Below are 20,502 nucleotides of genomic sequence, written 5' to 3'. Positions count from 1 at the left end.
ATGAGATTTTCTTCCCTGTGTTCTCCTCTAGGACTTTAATGGTGTTGCGATTTATGTTTAAGTCTTTCATCCATCTTGAGTTTACTTTTGTGTATGGTGTAAGTTGGTGGTCAAGTTTCATTTTTCTTGCATGTAGCTGTCCAGCTCTCCCAACACCGTTTATTGAAGAGGAAATTTTTACTCCATTTTATGCTTATGCCCCCTTTTTCAAATATTAATTGACCATAGAGACTTGGGTTTATTTCTGGGTTCTCTATTCTATTTCATTGAGCTATGTGTCTGTTCTTATGCCAGTACCAGACTGTTTTGATTACAGTGGCCTTGTAGTATAGTTTGATATGAGGTATTGTGATACCTCCTACTTTGTTCTTCTTTCTCAAAATTACTGTGGCTATTAAGGGTCACTTATGGTTCCATAAAAATTTTTGAAATGTTTGTTCTATGACTATAAAATATGTCATTGGTACTTTAATAGGAATTGCATTGAATCTTAAATTGCTTTGGGTAGTATGGACATTTTGATGATGTTAATTCTTCCAGTCCAGGGACACGGTATATGCTTCCATTTGTTTGCATCTTCCTTAATTTCTTTAGTATTGTATAGTTTTTTGAGTACAGGTCTTTCATCTCCTTGGTTAGGTTCATTCCTAGGTACTTTATTTTTCTTGTTGCTGCAGCAAATGGGACTTTTTTCCTGATTTCTGCTTCTGATATTTCATTGTTGGTGTTGAAAAATGCCTTCTATTTCTGAATATTGACTTTGTGTCCTGCTGTTTTGCCAAATTCACTTAGAAGTTTGAGTAGTTTTTTGGTGGAGTCTGTAGGGTTTTCTATATATACAATCATGTCATCTGCAGATAATAACTGTTTTGCTTCCTCCTTTCCTATTTGGATGCCTTCTATTTCTTTTTCTAGTCTGATTGCTGTGGCTAGGACTTCCAATAATATGTTGAATGAAGTGGTGAAAGCAAACATCCTTGTCTTGTTCCTGATCTTAGTGGGAAAGCTTTTAGTTTTTGCCTTTTGAGTATGATGCTGGCTGTAGGTCTCTCATATATGGTCTTTATTATGTTGAGGTATGCTCCCTGTACTCCCACTTTGCTGAGTGTTTTTATCATAAATGGGTGCTGTACCTTATCAAATGCTTTTTCTGAATTCATTGATATGATCATGTGATTTCTTCTTTCCATTTCTTTATGTGATGTATTATGTTTATTGATTTGCAAATATTATACCATCCTTGCATTCCTGGGATGAATCCTACTTGATCATGGTCTGTGATCTTTGTAATATATTGCTGGATGTGGTTTGCCAATATCTTGTTGAGGAGTTCAGTGTCTATGTTCATCAGCAATATTGGCCTGTAGTTTTCTTTCTTTGTTGTCTTTATCTGGTTTTGGGATTAGGATGATGGTGGCTTCATAAAAAGAGTTTGGAAGTTTTCCCTCTTCTTGAATTTTTTGGTATAGTCTGTGAAGGATAGGGGTTAGCTCCTCCTTAAATGTTTTATAAAATTCTCCTGTGAAACTCTCTGGTCCAGGGCTTTTGTGTGCAGGGAGTTTTTTTATTACTGCTTCTATTTCACCAGCTGTTATTGGTTTATTCAGGCTTTCTGTTTCTTCTTGATTCAGTTTTGAAAATTTTTTTTTTTAGAAAATTGTCCATTTCACCTAGGTTTTCAAATTTCTTGGTGTATAGTTTAGTTCTTCATAGTAATTTCTTACTGTCTTTTGTATTTCTGTGGTGTCAGTTGTAATCTCTCCTCTTTAATTTCTGATTGTGTTTATTTAGGTCCTCTCTCTTTTTTTCTTGATGTGTCTGGCTAAAGGCTTGTCAATTTTGTTTATCTTTTCAAAGAACCAGCTCCTGGATTTATTGATCCTTTGAGTTGTTCTTTTAGTCTCTGTGTCATTTAATTCTGCTCAGATCTTGGTTATTTCCTTCCTTCTATGTCAAACTCATTTTCACTGTGGGCCCCATCAGCCTCATGGTTGTCTTCAAAGGGCCAAATGCAATTTTAGGACTGTATAAATGTAACCACTCCTTAACTGTTAAGGAGTTGAAATTACATTTGGCCTTTTGAAGGTAACCACAACACTGATATGGCCCCCAGTGAAAATGAATTTGACACCGCTGTTGTACTCACTCTGACCCTGGTTTGTTGTTCCTCCTCCAGTTTTTGTAGATGTAGGGTTAGGTTGTTTATTTGAAATGTTTATGTCTTTTTTAGGTGAGCCTATATTGCTATGAACTTCCCTCTCAGGACTGCCTTTGCTGTGTCCCATAAGTTTTGGACTGTTGTGAGTTCATTTTCATTTGTTTCCAGAAACATTTTGATTTCTCCTTGATCTCATTATTAACCCATTCATTGTTTAATAGCAGGCTTTTTAATCTCCACAGATTTAAGTGTTTTCAAGACTTTTTCCTTGAGGTTGGTTTCTAATTTCAGGCCATTGTGGTCCAAGAAAATGTTTGATATGATTTCAATGTTCTTGAATTTGTTGAGGCTTGTTTGGTGTCCTATCAAGTGGTCTATGTTTGAAAATGTTCCATGTGCCTTTGAAAAGAGTGTGTATTTTGCTTCTTTTGGATGAAAGGTTCTATATATATCAGTTAAGTCCATTTGATCTAAGGCATTGTCCAATGCTGTAATATTCTTGTTGATATTTTGTTTGGAAGATCTATCCATTTTTGACAGTAGAGTGTTAAAATCTCCTAGTATAAATGTGTTGCTCTCAGTGTCTTTCTCAAAGTCCTCCAAGATTTTCCCTGTATATTTGGGTGCTCCTATGTTGGGTGCATATATGTTTATAACGTTTATGTCTTCTTAATGGATTCTTCTCTTGAGTATTATGAAGTGTCCTTCTGTGTCTCTTTTTATGGCCTTTCTTTTGAAATCTTTTTTGTCTAATATAAGTGTTACTACCCTGGCTTTTTTCCCCTTTCCATTGGCTTAGAATATTTTTTTCCAACCCTTCACTTTCAGTCTGTGTAGGTCTTTTGTTCTGATGTGGGTCTCTTGTAGGCAGCATATGTGTGGGTCATGCTTTCTTATCCATACAACTATCCTGTATCTTTTGATTGCAGCATTTAGTCCATTTAGATTTAATGTTATTATTGGTAGGTACTTATTCGTTGCCATTTTATCCCCTTTGTACCTGTGTTCCTTTCCCTCTCATCCTTTTTCTTTCTATTAAAGTAGTCTCTTTAGCACATCTTGCAGTGCTGGTTTGGTGTAGTTGTGTTTTCAGACTTCTTCATCCGGGAAACTCCTTATTTTGCTTTCCATTTTAATTGAGAGCCTTGCTGGGTAGAGTAGTATTGGTTGCAGGCCTTTGTTTTTCATTACTGGAATATTTCTTGCCATTCTCTTCTGGTTGGGAGCATTTGCACTGAGAAGTCAGCTGCTAGCTTTATCAGGGCTCCCTTGTATGTTACTTCTTATTTCTCCCTTCTGCCTTTAAGATTCTCTCTTTTTTTTTTGAATTTTGCCATTTTAATTATGATATGTCTTGGAGTGGGCCTCTTTGGGTTCCTCTTGATTGGAACCCTCTGTGCTTCCTGGATTTGTGTGACTTTCTTTCTCATCAAATTAGGGAAGTTTTCCATCATTCCTTTTTCAAACAGTTTTCTATCCCTTGTTCCCCTTCTTCTCCTTGTAGTATCCCTATTATACAGCTATTATTAAGTTTCATGTTGTCCTGCAGTTCTTGTAACCCCTCTTCATTCTTTTTGAGTCCTTTTTCCTTTTCTTGGTTTTTCTGGGAGTTTTTTTTCTACTTTGTTCTCCAGCTTGCTGACTTGATCCTCTGCTTCATCTAGCCTGCTTTTAGTTCCTTCTGCTGTGTTCTTCAGTTCAGAACTTGTATTCTTTATTTCCTCCTGGCTCTTGTTGATAGTTTTTGTGTCCTTTTTCATGCTGATATAGTTTGCAGTAAGTTCCTTGTAGCTTCCCTGTAGTATTTGGTAATTCTCACTGAGCTCATTGAGCTTCTTTATTACCATTGTTTTGAACTCAATATCTGATTGCTAACTTGCCTCTATTTCACTTAGTGGTCTTTCTGAGGATTCCTCCACTCCTTTTGATTGGGAGTTGTTTTTTTGTCTTCCTGTTATTTGTGAGACTCATTTTGTTTGCTTCTGCTTCTTAAATTGATCTGTTTTAACTCCCTGAGTTTGTGGTGTGAACTTTCACTGTAGGAGACCTGTGAGAGTCAGTGGTGCAGTCTCCTTGGTCTCCTGAACTTGATGCTCTTGGGCTGCCCTTTATGCCATTTATGTTGGCTCTCTGGATGTAATTGGGTTTTGATCGTTGTTGGGTCATTCTTTGGTGGGTCCTTCCCTCTAGCTGGTTCACTAAGGGTCACTCTGCCCTCCATGTCTCATATGCTGTTGTGTAGGTGCTGCCAGAACAAAACCACAAAGCCCAGGAAAGAAACCCAAGTCAGCAAAAATAACACCCCCCCAATTCCACTATCAACAGCAAATGAACCACTATTAATGAAGGTGTAAAGAGATTAAGACTATTATAAGAAAGGCAAGAAAGAAACTACAGTATAAAATCTAGTGACTTAATATACACAAACTTGCTGAACAAGAAATGAATGTTAGAAAGCTATGCAAGATAGAAAATATCACTAATCATGGAGAAAACCATAGTGGATTTCGTCTAGGTAGCCTCTAGTATTTACCACTGTTTTCCCTTTCTGGATCCACCTCTGGTGATGTCAGATATTGACCCTGTCTGACCTTAGGCAGCCTGGCAGGGATCTACTGTCTGTGGCTGTCTCCTTCAGTTGTTAATCTAGTCACTTAGTGGGCTTAAGCACCATGGGGTGGGGCAGAATCCCTCCTGGGATAGGGGCTATTGCTTCCCCTCAGGCAGCTGCTGCTCTGAGGGGAGTGGTCTGCTCGAACAGGATGGCTGCTGCTGTATGGGGGATGACTCAGCACTAGGATCCCAGGGTCTCCTCTCTCATCTCTCTCCCCAAAGCTTCCATCCTGTTTCTCCTCAGGCATCTCTAGCCCACTCTGTCCCCGCCTTTGCTGGATCCCCAGGTAAGTGGCTGCAAATGAAAATTTGTGTGTTGGCCCTTTAAATGGTTCTTTGCATCTCCAGCCATCTGTCTCCGGCAAAAAGCAACCCTTTCCACTTTTTGCTGATGGTTGTTATCTGTGTACTTTTTGGGTTCTAGTGCTGTAGGCTGGGGATCCCAGCTTAGGGTTTAGGGGATCCAACCAGCCACTTAATTATCCCTCTGGTGCTGCTGCCTATGGGCGCCCAGCCAGCCTTCTGGAGTTTCCACTGCACTCCTTACCAGTCAGGTTGTGCTGAAGCTGATTCTTCTGTCTGTCCGAGTTATAAGTCTTCTCTTTTGCTATTGTTCAGTTGTTTGTTCCAGGTGATTTCTCCACAATCTAATTGTAATTCCAGATTGGTCCTGGGAGGGGGTTATGTGACTTCCATTCACACCTCCGCCATCGTGCTCCCTTTCATTTGTTCTTTTTTAATCAGTTATTTTAGCAGCTTTTGTATGTTAAGCACTGTACTTGGCCAAGTAGAGTATATAACAGAAAGGAAAATAAACTCTATTATCTTGAGAAGTTGTAATCTCTCTTTTTTGTACTGTATTATCTATTTTCTCTTCTACCTGTCCTTTCAAATTGTCTTTATTCATAGATAATTTATATAGGAAAAACCTGATGGAGTTAACAATAGAAGTATTGAAACAATAAAAATACACTGAGGAAAATGCTTACAAAGTGAATTTACAAATGTGAATAAAGTTTATATAGACAAACAGCTACTGGATAGAAAATATACAGAAGAAGATCCTATTTATAATAGCTATAAAAATGTATATAATGTGTATGGAGGAAAATTTAATACCCTATTAAAGAAGACTTCTTATACCAGCAAGATTTTAGACTAATATAATCTGAAAGCCTTTACATTGTAAAGATATGAAAATGCTGAGTAGAATACAATTTTAAAGAGCTTCATGCAGAGCTACTCTAAAAAAATAAGAGCTCACTAAGTATTGGAAAAATAGGGACCCTGAAAAGCAAAAGGAGTAAATCATGAGGTGAGCAGCTGAAGCCCTCTAGCGTGGTGAGCAGCCACTCCCTTAATTTAGGTACCTGTGTTTTAATACCAACAGGGAAACAGCAGATCTAGGCCCACCATTATTAAGGATGGAGACTGAACCTAGAAAGCAGGAATGAGGTGCAAACTGACAGATTAAGCACAGAAGTTGGTAAATAAAACTTGACTACATGAAACAAAATGACTATATTAATGACCAATATGGGGTGTCATTGGTGTGCTGAGATATGTTTAACAAACTGACTTTTGTAGAGGAAATAGAGAAGCCCTGATTTGTAGCATTTGCCAATTCTCTGGGGTGAACACTCCCATCATGGCCCAGTTCTGGATGCAGAATTGGGAAGAGGTGCCCTGTAGCACACCACCATGTAGACAGATACAACAGATGGCAGCGACCTGAAGAGCACAGACTATAGTAAAGATGGTAAAATACTGAAGCAGTGATGAGTTTTGAGTGGTTATTTTGTTGCTTTTAATATAATTTACTTAAGTATGTCTATATAATTTAATTTTTAATAATATCAGTGTTTAACAACTGCATAGAAAATTTCTGAAATTTAACAATCAGCTCTTGAGAGCTGTATAAGCTGACTGCGGCCCTCCACTGGGAAGCCAAAGGGAACTAAACCTCTAACAGTATCAGGAAAGGTAAGAGAGGACGATTGAAGCTAAGGCCATTTGAGGTCTTTGTACTATAGTGAAAAATGTAGTCACATATTTTAATGTACATGTACATGTTTCCAAAGTTGCTGTTAAAAGAAGTAGAATCTTTAATTTGCAAAACAATTTTGAGGATTATTGGAGAAAAAATCTGAAAAAGAAACTTAATGAAGGGAGAGTGGTATTAACTTCTATTAACATGTAGCATAAAGCAAAATTAGTTAAAATATTTTGTTAATGACAGTTGAGTAGGATGACATATTGGAATAAACTAATACATTAAGAAAAAAAGATTCAAATTATACCCAAGAGGAATTTGTAAGCACATTACAACTAAAAAGTAGGATGTTATGAGAAAGGAATCATCAGCAAACATGATAGAGTTATTGGAAATTAAAATTAAGGTTTCCTGAATTCAGAAATTCAATTTAAGAGTTTGGAGGATAAATTCAATGGAGTCTGTCAGAAAGCAGAATAAAAGGACAAAGAAACAGTAAATGAGTGAAAAGATAATAGAGGATCAGTTCAAGAAGTCTTGTTATCTATTAGGTGTTTCCTAATAACAGTAGCTAGGAATTATACATTGCATTCAGTGTACTAGGTAATATTCTACCTATGCCAATTTGTTTAATCTTCCCAACTAGGCACACTTACTGTCCTCGCTTTCAGATGATGAAACTACAGCACAGAGAGATTAACTTGCCCAAGGATGCATTCATAGTTGGCAACTAGTACAACTGGAATGCATGGACACTAGACACTCCCTAAGGCTGCAGGCCTAACCAAAACATTGTACTGCTTTCCACTGATCTGTTAAAGCTAAAATGTTAATATCTGCTTTTGAAAAAATAACGACATAGAAACAGTTTTTTAATTGGTTATTCTGTAATTAGGTCTGCATTTTGAAACTAGAAGGCATGTAGAGTATTTTTTCACTGTTGTAGAGCTCAGAAATTATAATGTTTTAACTAAATTATACCTTAAATTATAAAACCATTATAATGAATCTTAGAGAAGAGCTTTAAATAATGAACATATGTTAATTTTTTGTATTCAATTAAAACAATTATTTTTTACTATTTAATCAGTGATACTCTATAATCATTTTACTACAGTACAGATATGAATATATATTACAATTTTACAGTTGGCTGTATCTTGCTGATCTGTATTTCCAGGGTTATCTTGAAGAACTCCTGAGACTTCGAGAGAACCAGCTGTCCGAATCTGTCTCCCAGAATAAAACACTACTACAAAGGATTGAGGATTCTGATCTGGCCCATAAATTGGAAAAGGAACAGTTAGAATACATAATTGTAGAGCTTCAAGATCAGCTGTAAGTGAGACCCTTTTGGAAAATTTTTGGAAGTATGTGAATGTAACAAAGTGTCATGTTTTAATTTAACATGTTTCAAATTCCAAGAGATCTATTTGCCTGCTATTAAGGTGTCTTTCGCTTCTGTTTTTTAAAGTTTACTTTTGTTTTTCTTATTATAAAAGTAGTCCATGATCATTGTAGAAATATTACAATATATAGGAAGAAAATAAAAATCATCCTCAGTTGTGCTACCCAGAGTTAACTGCTGTATTGTAATTTGGTGTATATCCTTTCAAATGCATAGGTGCAATTTTAAAAGTATTTATCTAGTTATTGATTGATTAATTGTAGAAAGATGGTCTTTAAGACCAGTACTACTAAAGGTTAAGTGCCAGCGCACCAACTCTTTGTTACCAGGTTGTGCCCGAATATTACTAAGCACAGCTCAGTATTGCTCTTTTCTCTAGCAAGACTTCGTTTGATGAAGAAAGCCGTGTATTGACCTACATTCTGGTACAAGCTCTTTAACTTGTCACTCTTCAAAGCACTGGTACTAATCATACCGTTTTGTCAAACTTGATTTTGTCAATTAATTGCTTATGGTGAAAATCTTCTCATATTAATATTTAAAGGATGACTTTACTTTTTGTTCTTGAAATGGTTTCAAACTTTCAGAAAAGTTACAAGGACAGTACAAAATAATTCCCATATGCCTTTTCCTAAATACATCACTTTCCAACACTTTGCCACATTTGTCACAATGTCCTAGTTCTCTCCCTCTCCCTGTATATACAGATGTATTATTTTTAAATCACCTGACCATTTGCATGCATATGCCTCTTTACTCCATAATACTTCAGTGTGTCTTTCCTAATAACAAAGATATTCTCTTAAATAACCATAGTTCAGCTTTCAATTTAAAATTTTAAATTGATATAATGCTTTCATCTTGTCTATAACTCGTATTTCACTTTCATCAATTGTCCAAATAATCTCTTTTATTGCAACTTTTGTTTTTCTGGTAAGGATCCAGTCCAAAATCATGTTTGAATTTGGTTGTCAGTCTCTTCAGTCACTTTTAACTTAGAATAGTTTTTCAGGGTTTGCCTCACATTTGACTGACATTTCTGCAGAATACAGGCTAGTAATTTTATAGAATGTCCTTGAATTTTAGGTTGTTTTTTCTCCCTATGATTAGAATGAGTTTATCCATTTGTGGCTGGATTACAACATAAATGGTATGTCTTCAGGATATTACATCCAGAGGTACATGAAGTCTGTTGTGGACCTTTTAGTCGTCATATTAATTTTAGTCACTTGGTTAAGATGTTTTTCTCTTCTGTATAGTTACTATTATTCCTTTTGCAATTAACATGTAGTTTTCAGGTTGACTAAGTAAGTATAGAAGGTGATTTTTAAGTAAAGCTTTATTAAGGAACATAAAAATGTAATGCTTTATGGGAATTTGTATCTTAATGAAAAGAATTATGTTCATATTTTGTTTCTTATATTTTTCTAATATTTCAGAGTTTGTCCTATGGAGTATCACTTATTTAGGGGCAGATTAACACCTTCTTTAGCCCTTTTCTTCTATAAGCAGGGAGAAAAATATCAAGAGCCAAACAATAAAGATTTCTGGTTATTACTTTGCAACTGAAAGATTAAGAAGATACTTGAATTTTTCTTTTGTAGATAATCTTGGTAGTTTGTCTAAACTGTCTTAAAATAATTATGAAATCAGTTTTCATTTAATCAGAGAGATATTTTCATTTGAAGAATTCAGTTTGAATGTATCATATCTTTTTACTTTTGATAATTTAAAGGAAATGAAGACTCTCAAACATTTTAGTATGCAAAAGAACATGCAAATTATTGTTTTATCATGCTTCTGTGATAGAAAAGTATCACTGATCCTCTAGATTTTGCAAAGAAACTTTACAATTGTTTTTAATGCCTTTAGGGTGATTTTAACTAAAACAATATTACTAAAGCAACAAATGAAAAATTATGGTCACTGGTCAGAATTAGACTATTTTCTTAGATCTAGAAGTTAAAGATTTACTTTCCCATAACATGGCTGCAATTTCTGGATGGTTGTAAATCTATGTCTTGCAAGATTTATTTGCACAAAAACTGTTACAAGAATATTGAACAGAAGAGTAACAGCCATTTCTTTCAAAATGTTCACAGTTCACTGCTATCAGAATCATCTTTAAGTACAGAATACTCTGGTTTTGAGCTGTCGGGAAAGAGTGGACACACTTTCCTTCTTATGTTGCTGAGATTTTTTTTAAACCAAGAATTAGGAAGGCTTGCATCAAAGCTGGGCGTTGAAATTCCCTTTGTTAATCCTGAGAAGATAACAGTGGCCTTGAGAAGATTAAATTTATAATATATAAAGGAGGAGGTCAAAAGAGGAGTATTAAATTAAACATGAGGCATGTAATATTTTCTTCTATATTATGTTGATCATCTTTCTTGGGTGATTTAAATCCTTTGTCACTTGTTATTCTTTTCATATATTTCTCAGTGGTTAGATGTGTTTCTGAATTACTGGTAGAGTATGTTTTAATTATATCTTTGAATACTCATAAAATCTGAACATTTTGTAGTTTTGGTAATAGTATAAGTTTGTGTGACATAGTGCAGGAGCATCTTAGAGCTTTCTTGCAAAGCAGGACCGTGTTCATATACTAGCTCTATACTTCATTATTTAAGCTCAGACTTAATGTTTTAGAGCATCTTTTTCTTTATTTGTGAAATGGAGATGATATTCACCTTATGAATTATTATGGGTATTAAATAGCATCATGTATAATACAGCCAGGATGAGGAAGGCATACAAAGATTATTCCTCTGTTTGGCCTTACAGAAACATTACAATCTCCTTAATAAGTTCATTCGGAAAGATAGTGAATTTGAAATGTTTTACCTCATCATGTCCAAAAGCCACAGATCAAGCAATGAGTTTGAACTTGATTGTATTATTCCTGAGTATCAAGAAGTTAACTTTGAAATCTGGTTTCTAAATAGCAGCTGGATTAATATTTATAATCATGGTATAGACTTGTATATACCACATGCATGAGGGAAAGATACATGGTTACCTGCTACTTAATGTCACTCTTAACTGCAATTCTCTTCCTCATTTATAGGATGTAATTCTATTTTAGGGTATTTACTAAGCATTGACAAAGGTACATTTGAATGATTGATGGGGTTATGGTTGGTGGAGTTTTTAAAAACAATGAATAGTTTTACATCTCTAAAAATTATGATTAGGAATAATGTTATCATTTCATTGGAAAATATAGCATTATTATAGTTTTATTCTTATAGTTTTATTGAACTTTTTAGTATAGTTAGATTTTATTTCATTTCTATACTTTTAACTTCATTTTATTTATGTATTAAACTTCATTCAGTAAAATAAATACAAACAAGCTTAATATGTCAATTATATATTTTTACTCAAAATATGGAAATTTTCTTAGGATTATAAAATATATTCTGTTTATGGCCTCTAAAAATTTTATCATACATTTATTCATGCTAATTGATAGGTAAACTTTTCATTTTTAATTCAGTTTTATTCAGTAAACATTTGTTTAAATGTATATTTTTGTGCTTGAGAATAACTGAAAGTACAGAGAAGACGACTAAGGCATAGTCTCTTTTTTATAAAGCGTTAATGAGCTAGTGATGGGAACAGATCGACATCAATCACATTGTTAAAGAGCGCCATATGGGGGAGGGCACCTTTCTCCTCATCCACAGGTGTAGACCTTTATACAGGTCTAGCCTCAGGAATACACAGCCTCAGAACAGCATGCCAAAGCTAAACACCTTTGTCATGATAACAGCAAGAAAATGCGTAATAAGGCATTTTTCTCAGTAGCCTTTTCCTAATCCACATAATGAATTTTTCTATTCATAATTTGAAACATTATAGGGACAGTAACATGTCATATTGAGTTCCCTAGTGAGGAAATGGAAGAGTCTAAATAGAAGTGAAGAATCGTGAATTGCTAAAACTAGGTCATTTGACAGTTCAGCAGCCAAGTTTGTGTAATTCATGGTAAATAGTGATGTTGTGATTATCAGCCTGCAAACCATAAGTCAATGATACTACAGCATCCTGGTTCAGAAGGTTTAGGATGAATGGTATGGATCTTAGAAACAGAGTAGAGTGGTATTATTATAGCCAGCTAATAGTAGACAAATTATGATAGGTAAATTTTATTTATTTATAGATAGATATAGGTAGGTAACTGTTGTCATTAAAATATTAAATTATGATCACATTAATATATGTTACATACTATGTTACCTATGTATGAACAGAAAAGTCAATAAAATGCATCCAGAAGAGAAAAAGGCCAGGTATCAGATCATTAGATAAAACCATGTCTGTTGTACTTTCTTCGTATTTGTGGGAAATTAGATATTACAACAGAAATGGATATTAATTTGGTATGGTTGCCATCTCATTGCCTTTAGTCAGGATGTCTGACTAAAACTGTTGGCAGATTCTCCTATAGAGCAGATGTTCTTATATGAGGCCAGGGGCCTAGTAGCAACAGTTGGCAATACAATACAATATTTCATACAAGAGACTCATTAGAATAGAAAAAAGACTCACTTTGGGCATTCTTATTTAGTAAATTTTTCACATTGAGTACATGAGAAAAGGAAGCCCCCCTAAATTACTAGTTATAATTAATACAATATTAATATTTATATATGAATATTATTATTGACCTATGGTCAAGATGGAGGTATATATAGGTAGACACACTTTGCCTCCCTGTGAATAACCATAGAAAGAATTACAACTATATCTCAAAAAAAATAACACCCAGAGCTGTCAGAAAATTGAACCGTATGGAAGTCCAACAACCAAGGATTGGAGAAGCCACGTACATCCAGATGGGTAGAAGGGGCGGAGTGGCGGAGTCAGGCAGAGAGAGAGAGGTGTGGAGATGTGGTGTGGCAAGGAGAGGCAGCACCAGTGGCAAAACAGATGATCCCACATTCAGGTACGGTGGATGAAAATCTGTAGGGATACCTTGGGAGTGAGCAATCCAGCCCCAGGCCAGACCACATAGTCTAGGGTTCCAGTGCTGGGAAGATAAATCCCCATAACTTCTGGCTGTAAAAACCAGTCAGGGTTGGGGCAAAGAAAGTCAATTTACAGGAGACTCAGCTTAAAGGGCCCACATGGACTTAGAACATATGCACACCCACCCTCCCTGGGATTCACCACCAGGGCTGGAGCTGGAAGGGTACCTGTTGCATATAGGAAGTGGGTAAAGTGACTGGAAATGGGGTGAGTGCTGGACAAACCTCCAGAAGCCAGGCAGAGGCATTGTCCCCTCTTCAAACTCTCCCACCACACAGAGCCACAAAGAGGTGAAGCGGGTTGCCCTGCCCTGAAAATTACTTAAGGCTCTGCCCTACAGAATTCACAGGTGCCTTTTCTACAATAGGCCATACTACTAAGATAGGGAGTCAAAGCAGCTGTACCTAAATACAGAAACAAACATAGGGAGACTGGTGAATTGAGACAAAGAAATATGGCCCAAATGAACAGAACAAAACTCCAGAAAAAGAACTAAATGAAATGAAGATAACCAGCCTGTCAGATGCAGAGTTCAACACACTGGTGATCAGGATATCCAGTCAAAGAACTTATTGAGTATGGCAACAACACAAAGGAAAAAATGAAGGTCACACTAAGTGAAATAAAGAAAAATCTACAAGGAACCATGAGTGGATGGGAAGAAGCTGGGATTCAAATCAACAATTTGGAACACAAAGTAGAAAAAAGCATTTAACCAGAATAACAAGAAAAGAAAAAAAAATTTTAAAAATGAGGCTAGTATAAGGACCCTCGGGGACATTTCCAGACATACCAACATCCAAATCATAAGGGTGCCAGAAGAAGAGGACGAGCAAGAAATTGAAAACTTATTTAAAAAATAATGAAAGAAAACTGCCCTAATTTGGCTAAGGAAATAATTATACAAGTCCAGGAATCAGTGATAGTCTCCAACAAGTTGGACACAAGAGAACTGTAGCAAGACACACTGTAATTAAGATGCCAAAGGTTCAAGATAAAGAGAGAATCTTAAATGCAGCAAGAGAAAAGCAAACAGTTTATCTACAAAGGAGTTCCCATAAGAGCATCAGTCAATTTCGCAAAAGAAACTTGGCAGGCAAGAAGGGACTGGCAAGAAGTATTCAAAGTGATGTCAAGCAAGGACCTACAACCAAGATTACTCTGTCCAGCAAAGTTATCATTTAGAATGGAAGGGCAGATAAAGTGCTTCTCAGACAATGTAAAGTTAAAGGAGTTCATCATCACCAAGCCATTATTATATGGCTTGATTATTATATGAAATGTTAAAGGGACTTATTTAAGAAAAAGAAGATCAAAACTGTGAACATTAAAATGGCAACAAATTCACAACTATCAACAACTGTCAACTGAATCTAAGAAAAACAGATTAAGCAAATAACCAGAACAGGAACAGAATCATAGATATGGAGATAATTTGGAGGGTATCAGCTGGGAGGGGGAAGGAGAACGTGGGGTTGGGGGGAAGAAGGTGTAGAGATTAAGAAGCATAATTGGTAGGTACAAAATGGATGGGGGATATTAAGAGTAGTATAGCAAATGGAAAAGCCAAAGAACTTATATGCATGACCCATGGACATGAACTAAGGGGGGGATTGCTGGAGAGAAGTGGGGTACTGGGTGAAGGAGGGCAAAGGGGGAAAAACTGGGACAACTGTAATAACGTAATCAATAAAATGTGTCTTTGAAAAATACTTTTTCATGTATTTCCATTTTTAGCATTTAGTTCATATTTATAAAAATTGATTCTGAAGCTGTTCTATTCAATATTTTAATTTTTATTAAGAAATTTTGAAGTAAAGCCCTGGCTGGTGTAGCTCAGTGGATTGAGCGCGGGCTGCGAACCAAAGTGTCGCAGGTTTGATTCCCAGCCAGGGCACTTGCCTGGGTTGCAGGCCACGGCCCCCAGCAACCGCACATTGATGTTTCTCTCTCTCTCTCTTTCTCCCTCCCTTCCATATCTAAAAATAAATAAATAAAATCTTTAAAAAAAATCAAGCCTTTGGAAAAAAAATTTTGAAGTATACACAAAGAAATAATTGTATTATAAAACATAATTACTCATCACACAGATTAAACTTAATTAATTTGTTTCATCTATTTTACTTTTCATTTGCTTTTTTTATTATTCTTATTTTTAGATAAAGGAAAGGGGGGAGAGAGAGAAACACTGATTTGTTGTTTTACTTATTTATGCATTCATTGGTTGATTTTTGTACATGTCCTGACAGGAGATTTTACCCACAACCTTGGTGTGTGGAGACAACACTCTAACCATCTGAGCTATTCGGCCAGGGCTTTGCTTCTTTTCTTTGTTTTTTTTCTGTATTATTTTGAAGCAAATCATGCTGAAACCTACATACTTCATTGCACTTCTCTATAACATATGGATACTTTTTCACTAAGTTTCATAATCATGTCTGATAATCATGTCCTGGATGCTGGGATTAATGCTAAGAATACAGAGATAAATTTGTTCCAGTTCCTGCCTGCACAGGGGGCAAAAACATATAAACAATAAGAGTGATAAAGTGTCACAGGTGCTGTGATGGTCTTGTATTGGATTCAGTTTGAAGCAAAGGAGAATGAACGAGGAAGGATTTAAGGAGGTGGTGACAGTTATACTAATTCCTTAAAGTGGTTTAGACATTTGGGAGGCTAGTATGGGAAGAGATGGGTTTTCGAGGCAGTGAAAACAACAAAAGCAAAAGCATAAGAAAGATTAAAAATCCAGCAAATGGCTCTAACTGGTGCGGCTCAGTGAGCTGGGCTTTGTCCCACAGAGCTCAGGTGGTAGGTTCAATTCCTTTTCGGGGTGCATGCCTGGGTTGTGGGCCAGGTCCCCAGTTGGGGCGTGCCAGAGACCACTGGTCCATGCGTCTCTCTCTGCACATCGATATTCCACTCACTCTCCCTTCCCCTCTCTCTAAAAATAAATCAATAACATTTTTAAAAGAAGAGTCCTACAAATAGGAAAGTGCATGATGGCTCCCTGTTACTCTTACATAGAGGCCAAACATGTATCTAATCACCTGAAACTAATATAATATTGTATGTCAACTATAATTGACAATTTTTTTAAATATTTTTTCACTGTTATAATTCTTTTTTTTTATTTTATTTTAATCATTGTTCAAGTACAGTTTTCTGTCCTTTACTCCCATCCCAGTAAATATTTTTTAATTGGGCATAAATACTGAAAAATAATAAAGTACTCTCAAAGTGCTTCACCTGTAGTGTTTTTTATGCAATTGAAGATAGGTTATCAACTTAAAATAGGAAGTTATAACTATAAGATACTTTGTTCAAGATTAAAGCTAACTACAAAGAACATACTTATAATAGAAACACAAAAGATAAAGAGAAAAGAATCAAAACAAGTCACTGCAAAAAGTTATCAAATAACAAAGGAGGACAGCAAAAGACAAAGAGAAGGGCAAAAACAACTGCCAAACAGACAACAATGAAAAAAACAACAAGTGCAATTGCCTTAAATGTAAATGGATTAAACTCACCCATCAAAAGGCAGAGAGTGATTGAATGGGCTTCAAAACAAGACCCATTAATGTGCTATCAAACTAAGATTCACAGTGGCTGAAAGTAAAGGAATATTAACCCCTTATCAGATGTATCAGGAAATACATTCTCCCATTCAGAACATATTCCCTTTTTATTTTGTTGATGGTTTCCTTTCTTGTATAAAACCTTTTCAGTTTGATGTAGTCCCATTTGTTTATTTTTTCTCATTTCCCTTGCCTGAAGAGATGTATCAGAAAAAAAAAATATTGCTATCAGCAATGTCCAAGATTTTAACTGCCTAAGTTTTCTTTTAGGATGTTTATGGTTTCAGATCGAACATTTAAGCCTATAACCCATTTGAATGTATTCTTGTGTGTGGTATAAGAAAGGGGGCTAGTTTCATTCTTTTGCATGTATCTGTCCCAATTTCCTCAACACCAATTATTGAATAAACTATCTTTACCCCTTTGTTTGTGCTTGCTTTCTCTGTGAAATATAAATTGACTGTAAGGGTATGGGTTTATTTCTGGGCCCTCTACTATGTTCCTTTGATCTATGTGTCTGTTTTTATGCCAGTACCATGGTGTTTTGATTACTGTGACCTTATAGTATAATTTGATATTAGGTAGTGTGATTCCTCAAACCTTGTTGTTCTTTCTCAAGACACTGTTGCTATTTGGAGTCTTTTGTGGTTCTATATAAATTTTGGAAATATTCATAAAACTCAATACCAACAAACAACCCAATTAAAAAATGGACAAAGGCCCTGAATATAGATACTTCTCCAAAGAGGATATACAGATAGCCAATGGACATATTAAAAGATGCTCAATGTCACTAATCATCAGAGAAATGCAAATTAAAACCAAAATGAAATATCACTTCACATCTGTCAGAATGGCCATCACCAATAAATCAACAAACAACAAGTGCTGGGCAAGGATGTGGAGAAAGGGGAACCCTTGTGCACTGTTGGTGAGAATGCAGATAGGTGCAGCCACTGTGGAAAGCAGTATGGAGGTACCGCAAAAAATTAAAAATGGAACTGCCTTATGATCCAGCAATTCCACTTCTGCAAATTTATGCAATGAAACCCAAAACACTAATTCGGCAGAGCAGAAGCATCCCTATGTTCATTGTAGCATTATTTACAATCACCAAGATATGGAAGCAGCCCAAATCTCCATCAGGAGTGAATGGATAAAACAAATATGGCACATTTACGTAAAGGAATACTACTTGGCCATAAAAAGAAGAGTATTTTGCCATTTGCAGCAGCATGTTTGGATCTAGAGAACATTATGCTAAGTGAAATAGGCCAGTCAGAGAAATAAATACTGTATGATTTCACTCATACATAGAATTTAATGTACAAACTGAACAAGCAAAATAGAGACAGACTCATGGATAGCAGACTGACAGCTCTGGGGGAGATGGTTAGGAAATGGAGGGATTGAACAAAAAAGGAGAAAGGACTCATGGACGTGGACAACAGTGTGGTGATTGTGGGGTATAAGGGGGATAAATGATAATGGAAAAAATGCAACAAAAATAAAAAATGTAAAAATAATTAAAAGAAAGTGAAGGGATGGAAAAAGATAGTTCATACAAATGGTAACCAAAAGGAAGCAGGGTGTCTATACTTATAGCAGACAAAATAGACTTTTTAGTCCAAAACTGTTTCTAGAGGCAAAAAAGGTCATTATATAATGATAAAAGGATCAATTCAATAAGAAGATATAGCAAATATGAGTATATATACCCTCAACATCAGGACACCTAAATATATAAGGCAAATAAGGACAAAACAACAACAAAACTGTTAGAACTAATAAATTCAGCAAAGTTGCAGAATACAAAATCAGCATACAAAAATCAATCATGTTTCTATATACTAACAACAAACTATCAAAAAAGGAAATTAAAAAACAATCTATTTGCAGTAACAACAAGAAGAAAATTCTTAGGAATAAACTTAATTAAAGAGGTAAAAGATTTATACAATGGAAATTTAAAAACATTAATGAGGGAAATTAAGGCATACATCAAAAGCATCCATGTTCATGGATTAGAAGAATTAATATTAGAATACCCACACTATGCAAAATGATATACAAAATCAGTGAAATCCCTATCAAAATCCCAATAATAATTTTCAAAGAAATGAAAAGACAGTCCTAAAATTTATGTGGAACCAAAAAGACCCTGGATAGTCAAAGCAATTCTGAGAAAGAAAAATAAGGCTGGTGGCATTACACTTCCTGGTATAAAAATGTATTATAAATTTACAGTAATCAAAACAGTCTAGTGCTGACATTAAAACTGGCATATAGACCATTAGAACAGAATAGAGAGCCCAGAAAAATTTCCAGGCACCTACAGTCAGTTAATCTTTGACAAAGGGACCAAGAACACACATGTGGACAGGATATTGTCTTCAGCAAATGATATTGGGAAGACTGCATAGCCACATACAGAAGAATGGAACTGGACCCTTCTCTGATACCAATAACAAATATCAAGTCAAAATGAATGGAAGACTTAAACATAAGACTTGAAACTATAAAAGTACTCGAAGAAAAACAGGGAAATAGCTTCATGATATTGCTCTGGGCAATAATTTTTTTGGATATGACATCAAAAGTGGAGGAAACTAGAGCAAAAGTAGAAAAATGGACGTGTCAAACAAAAAAGATTCTGCATAGCAAAGGACCAATCAACAGAGAAAACTGGCAACCTACAGAATAGGAGAAAATATTTGCCATCTCTCTGATACAGAGTTAATATCCAAAATACATAAGGAGCTCCTATAACTCAATAGCAAAAAAAAAAAAATCCAATTAAAAATGGGCAAAGGACTTAAATAGACATTTCTCCAGGAATGACATACAAATTACCAACAGGCATATGAAAAGATGCCTAACTTCACTAATCATTGGGGAAATGCAAATCACAATCACAGTATCACCTCATACCTGTTAGGATGTCTGTTATCAGAAATACAATAGGTAAGTTTTGGCGAGGATGTGGTAAAAAGGGAACACTTGTACACAGTTGGTGGTTATATACATTACTACAGCGACTTTGAGAAACAGTATGGAGATTCTTCAAAAAATTAAAAATAGAACTATGTTATGATCTAGCAATCCCACTTTTGGGTATTCTTCCAAAGGAAATGAACGCAGGATCTCAAGAAGATTGACCCATGTTAGTGTCAACATCCTTCACATTAACAAAGAGGTGGAAGCAACTTCACTGTCAGTCAGTTGATGAGTGGATAAAAAAAGTCACACACACACACACACGACTATTTGCAACAACATGGATCATCCTGCAGGACATTATGCTAAGTAAAGTAAACATGCTGGAGGACAGATAGTGTATGATCCTACTTACCCGTGGAATCTAAAGTAATTGAACTCATGAAAGCAGAGAAGAGAATAGTGTTTAGTGTTTACCAAGGCCAGTGGTGAGTTGGAAATGGGGAGATGTTGTTAAGGGGAAACAAAGTTTCAGTTATACAAGATGAAAAGATTCTGGATAACTGTTGTATAGTAATGTGACTATAGTTATTTAATAACAATACTGTATAATATACTTGAAATTTCTTGTTTTATTGATTGTGCTATTACAGTTGTCCCAATTTTTTTCCTCTTTGCCCCCCCCCCACTGAGCACCCCCCTCCACTCCCTTAGACAATTCCCCCACCATTGTTCATGTTCATGGGTCATGCATATAAGTTCTTTGGCTACTTCATTT

At 35.6% G+C, this 20,502-nt stretch overlaps 1 protein-coding gene across 5 annotated transcripts in view; it reads left to right on the top strand.

The window, feature by feature from the left end:
• The window catches only part of RUNDC3B (RUN domain containing 3B), a 151,048-nt gene that overhangs the window by 105,087 nt on the left and 25,459 nt on the right, over positions 1–20,502 (top strand). For all 5 annotated transcript variants that reach the window (XM_045828760.1, XM_045828757.1, XM_045828759.1 and 2 more), the window contains one exon: positions 7,945–8,102. In XM_045828760.1, coding sequence (XP_045684716.1) covers positions 7,945–8,102 — 158 coding nt within the window. The remainder of the gene's footprint in view (positions 1–7,944; positions 8,103–20,502) is intronic.

The sequence above is a fragment of the Phyllostomus hastatus genome, unplaced genomic scaffold (assembly GCF_019186645.2).
Source record: "Phyllostomus hastatus isolate PE091 unplaced genomic scaffold, TTU_PhHast_1.1 phas_scaffold_78, whole genome shotgun sequence".
Taxonomy (NCBI): Eukaryota; Metazoa; Chordata; class Mammalia; order Chiroptera; family Phyllostomidae; genus Phyllostomus; species Phyllostomus hastatus.
This window is presented reverse-complemented; position numbering and strand designations above follow the sequence as displayed.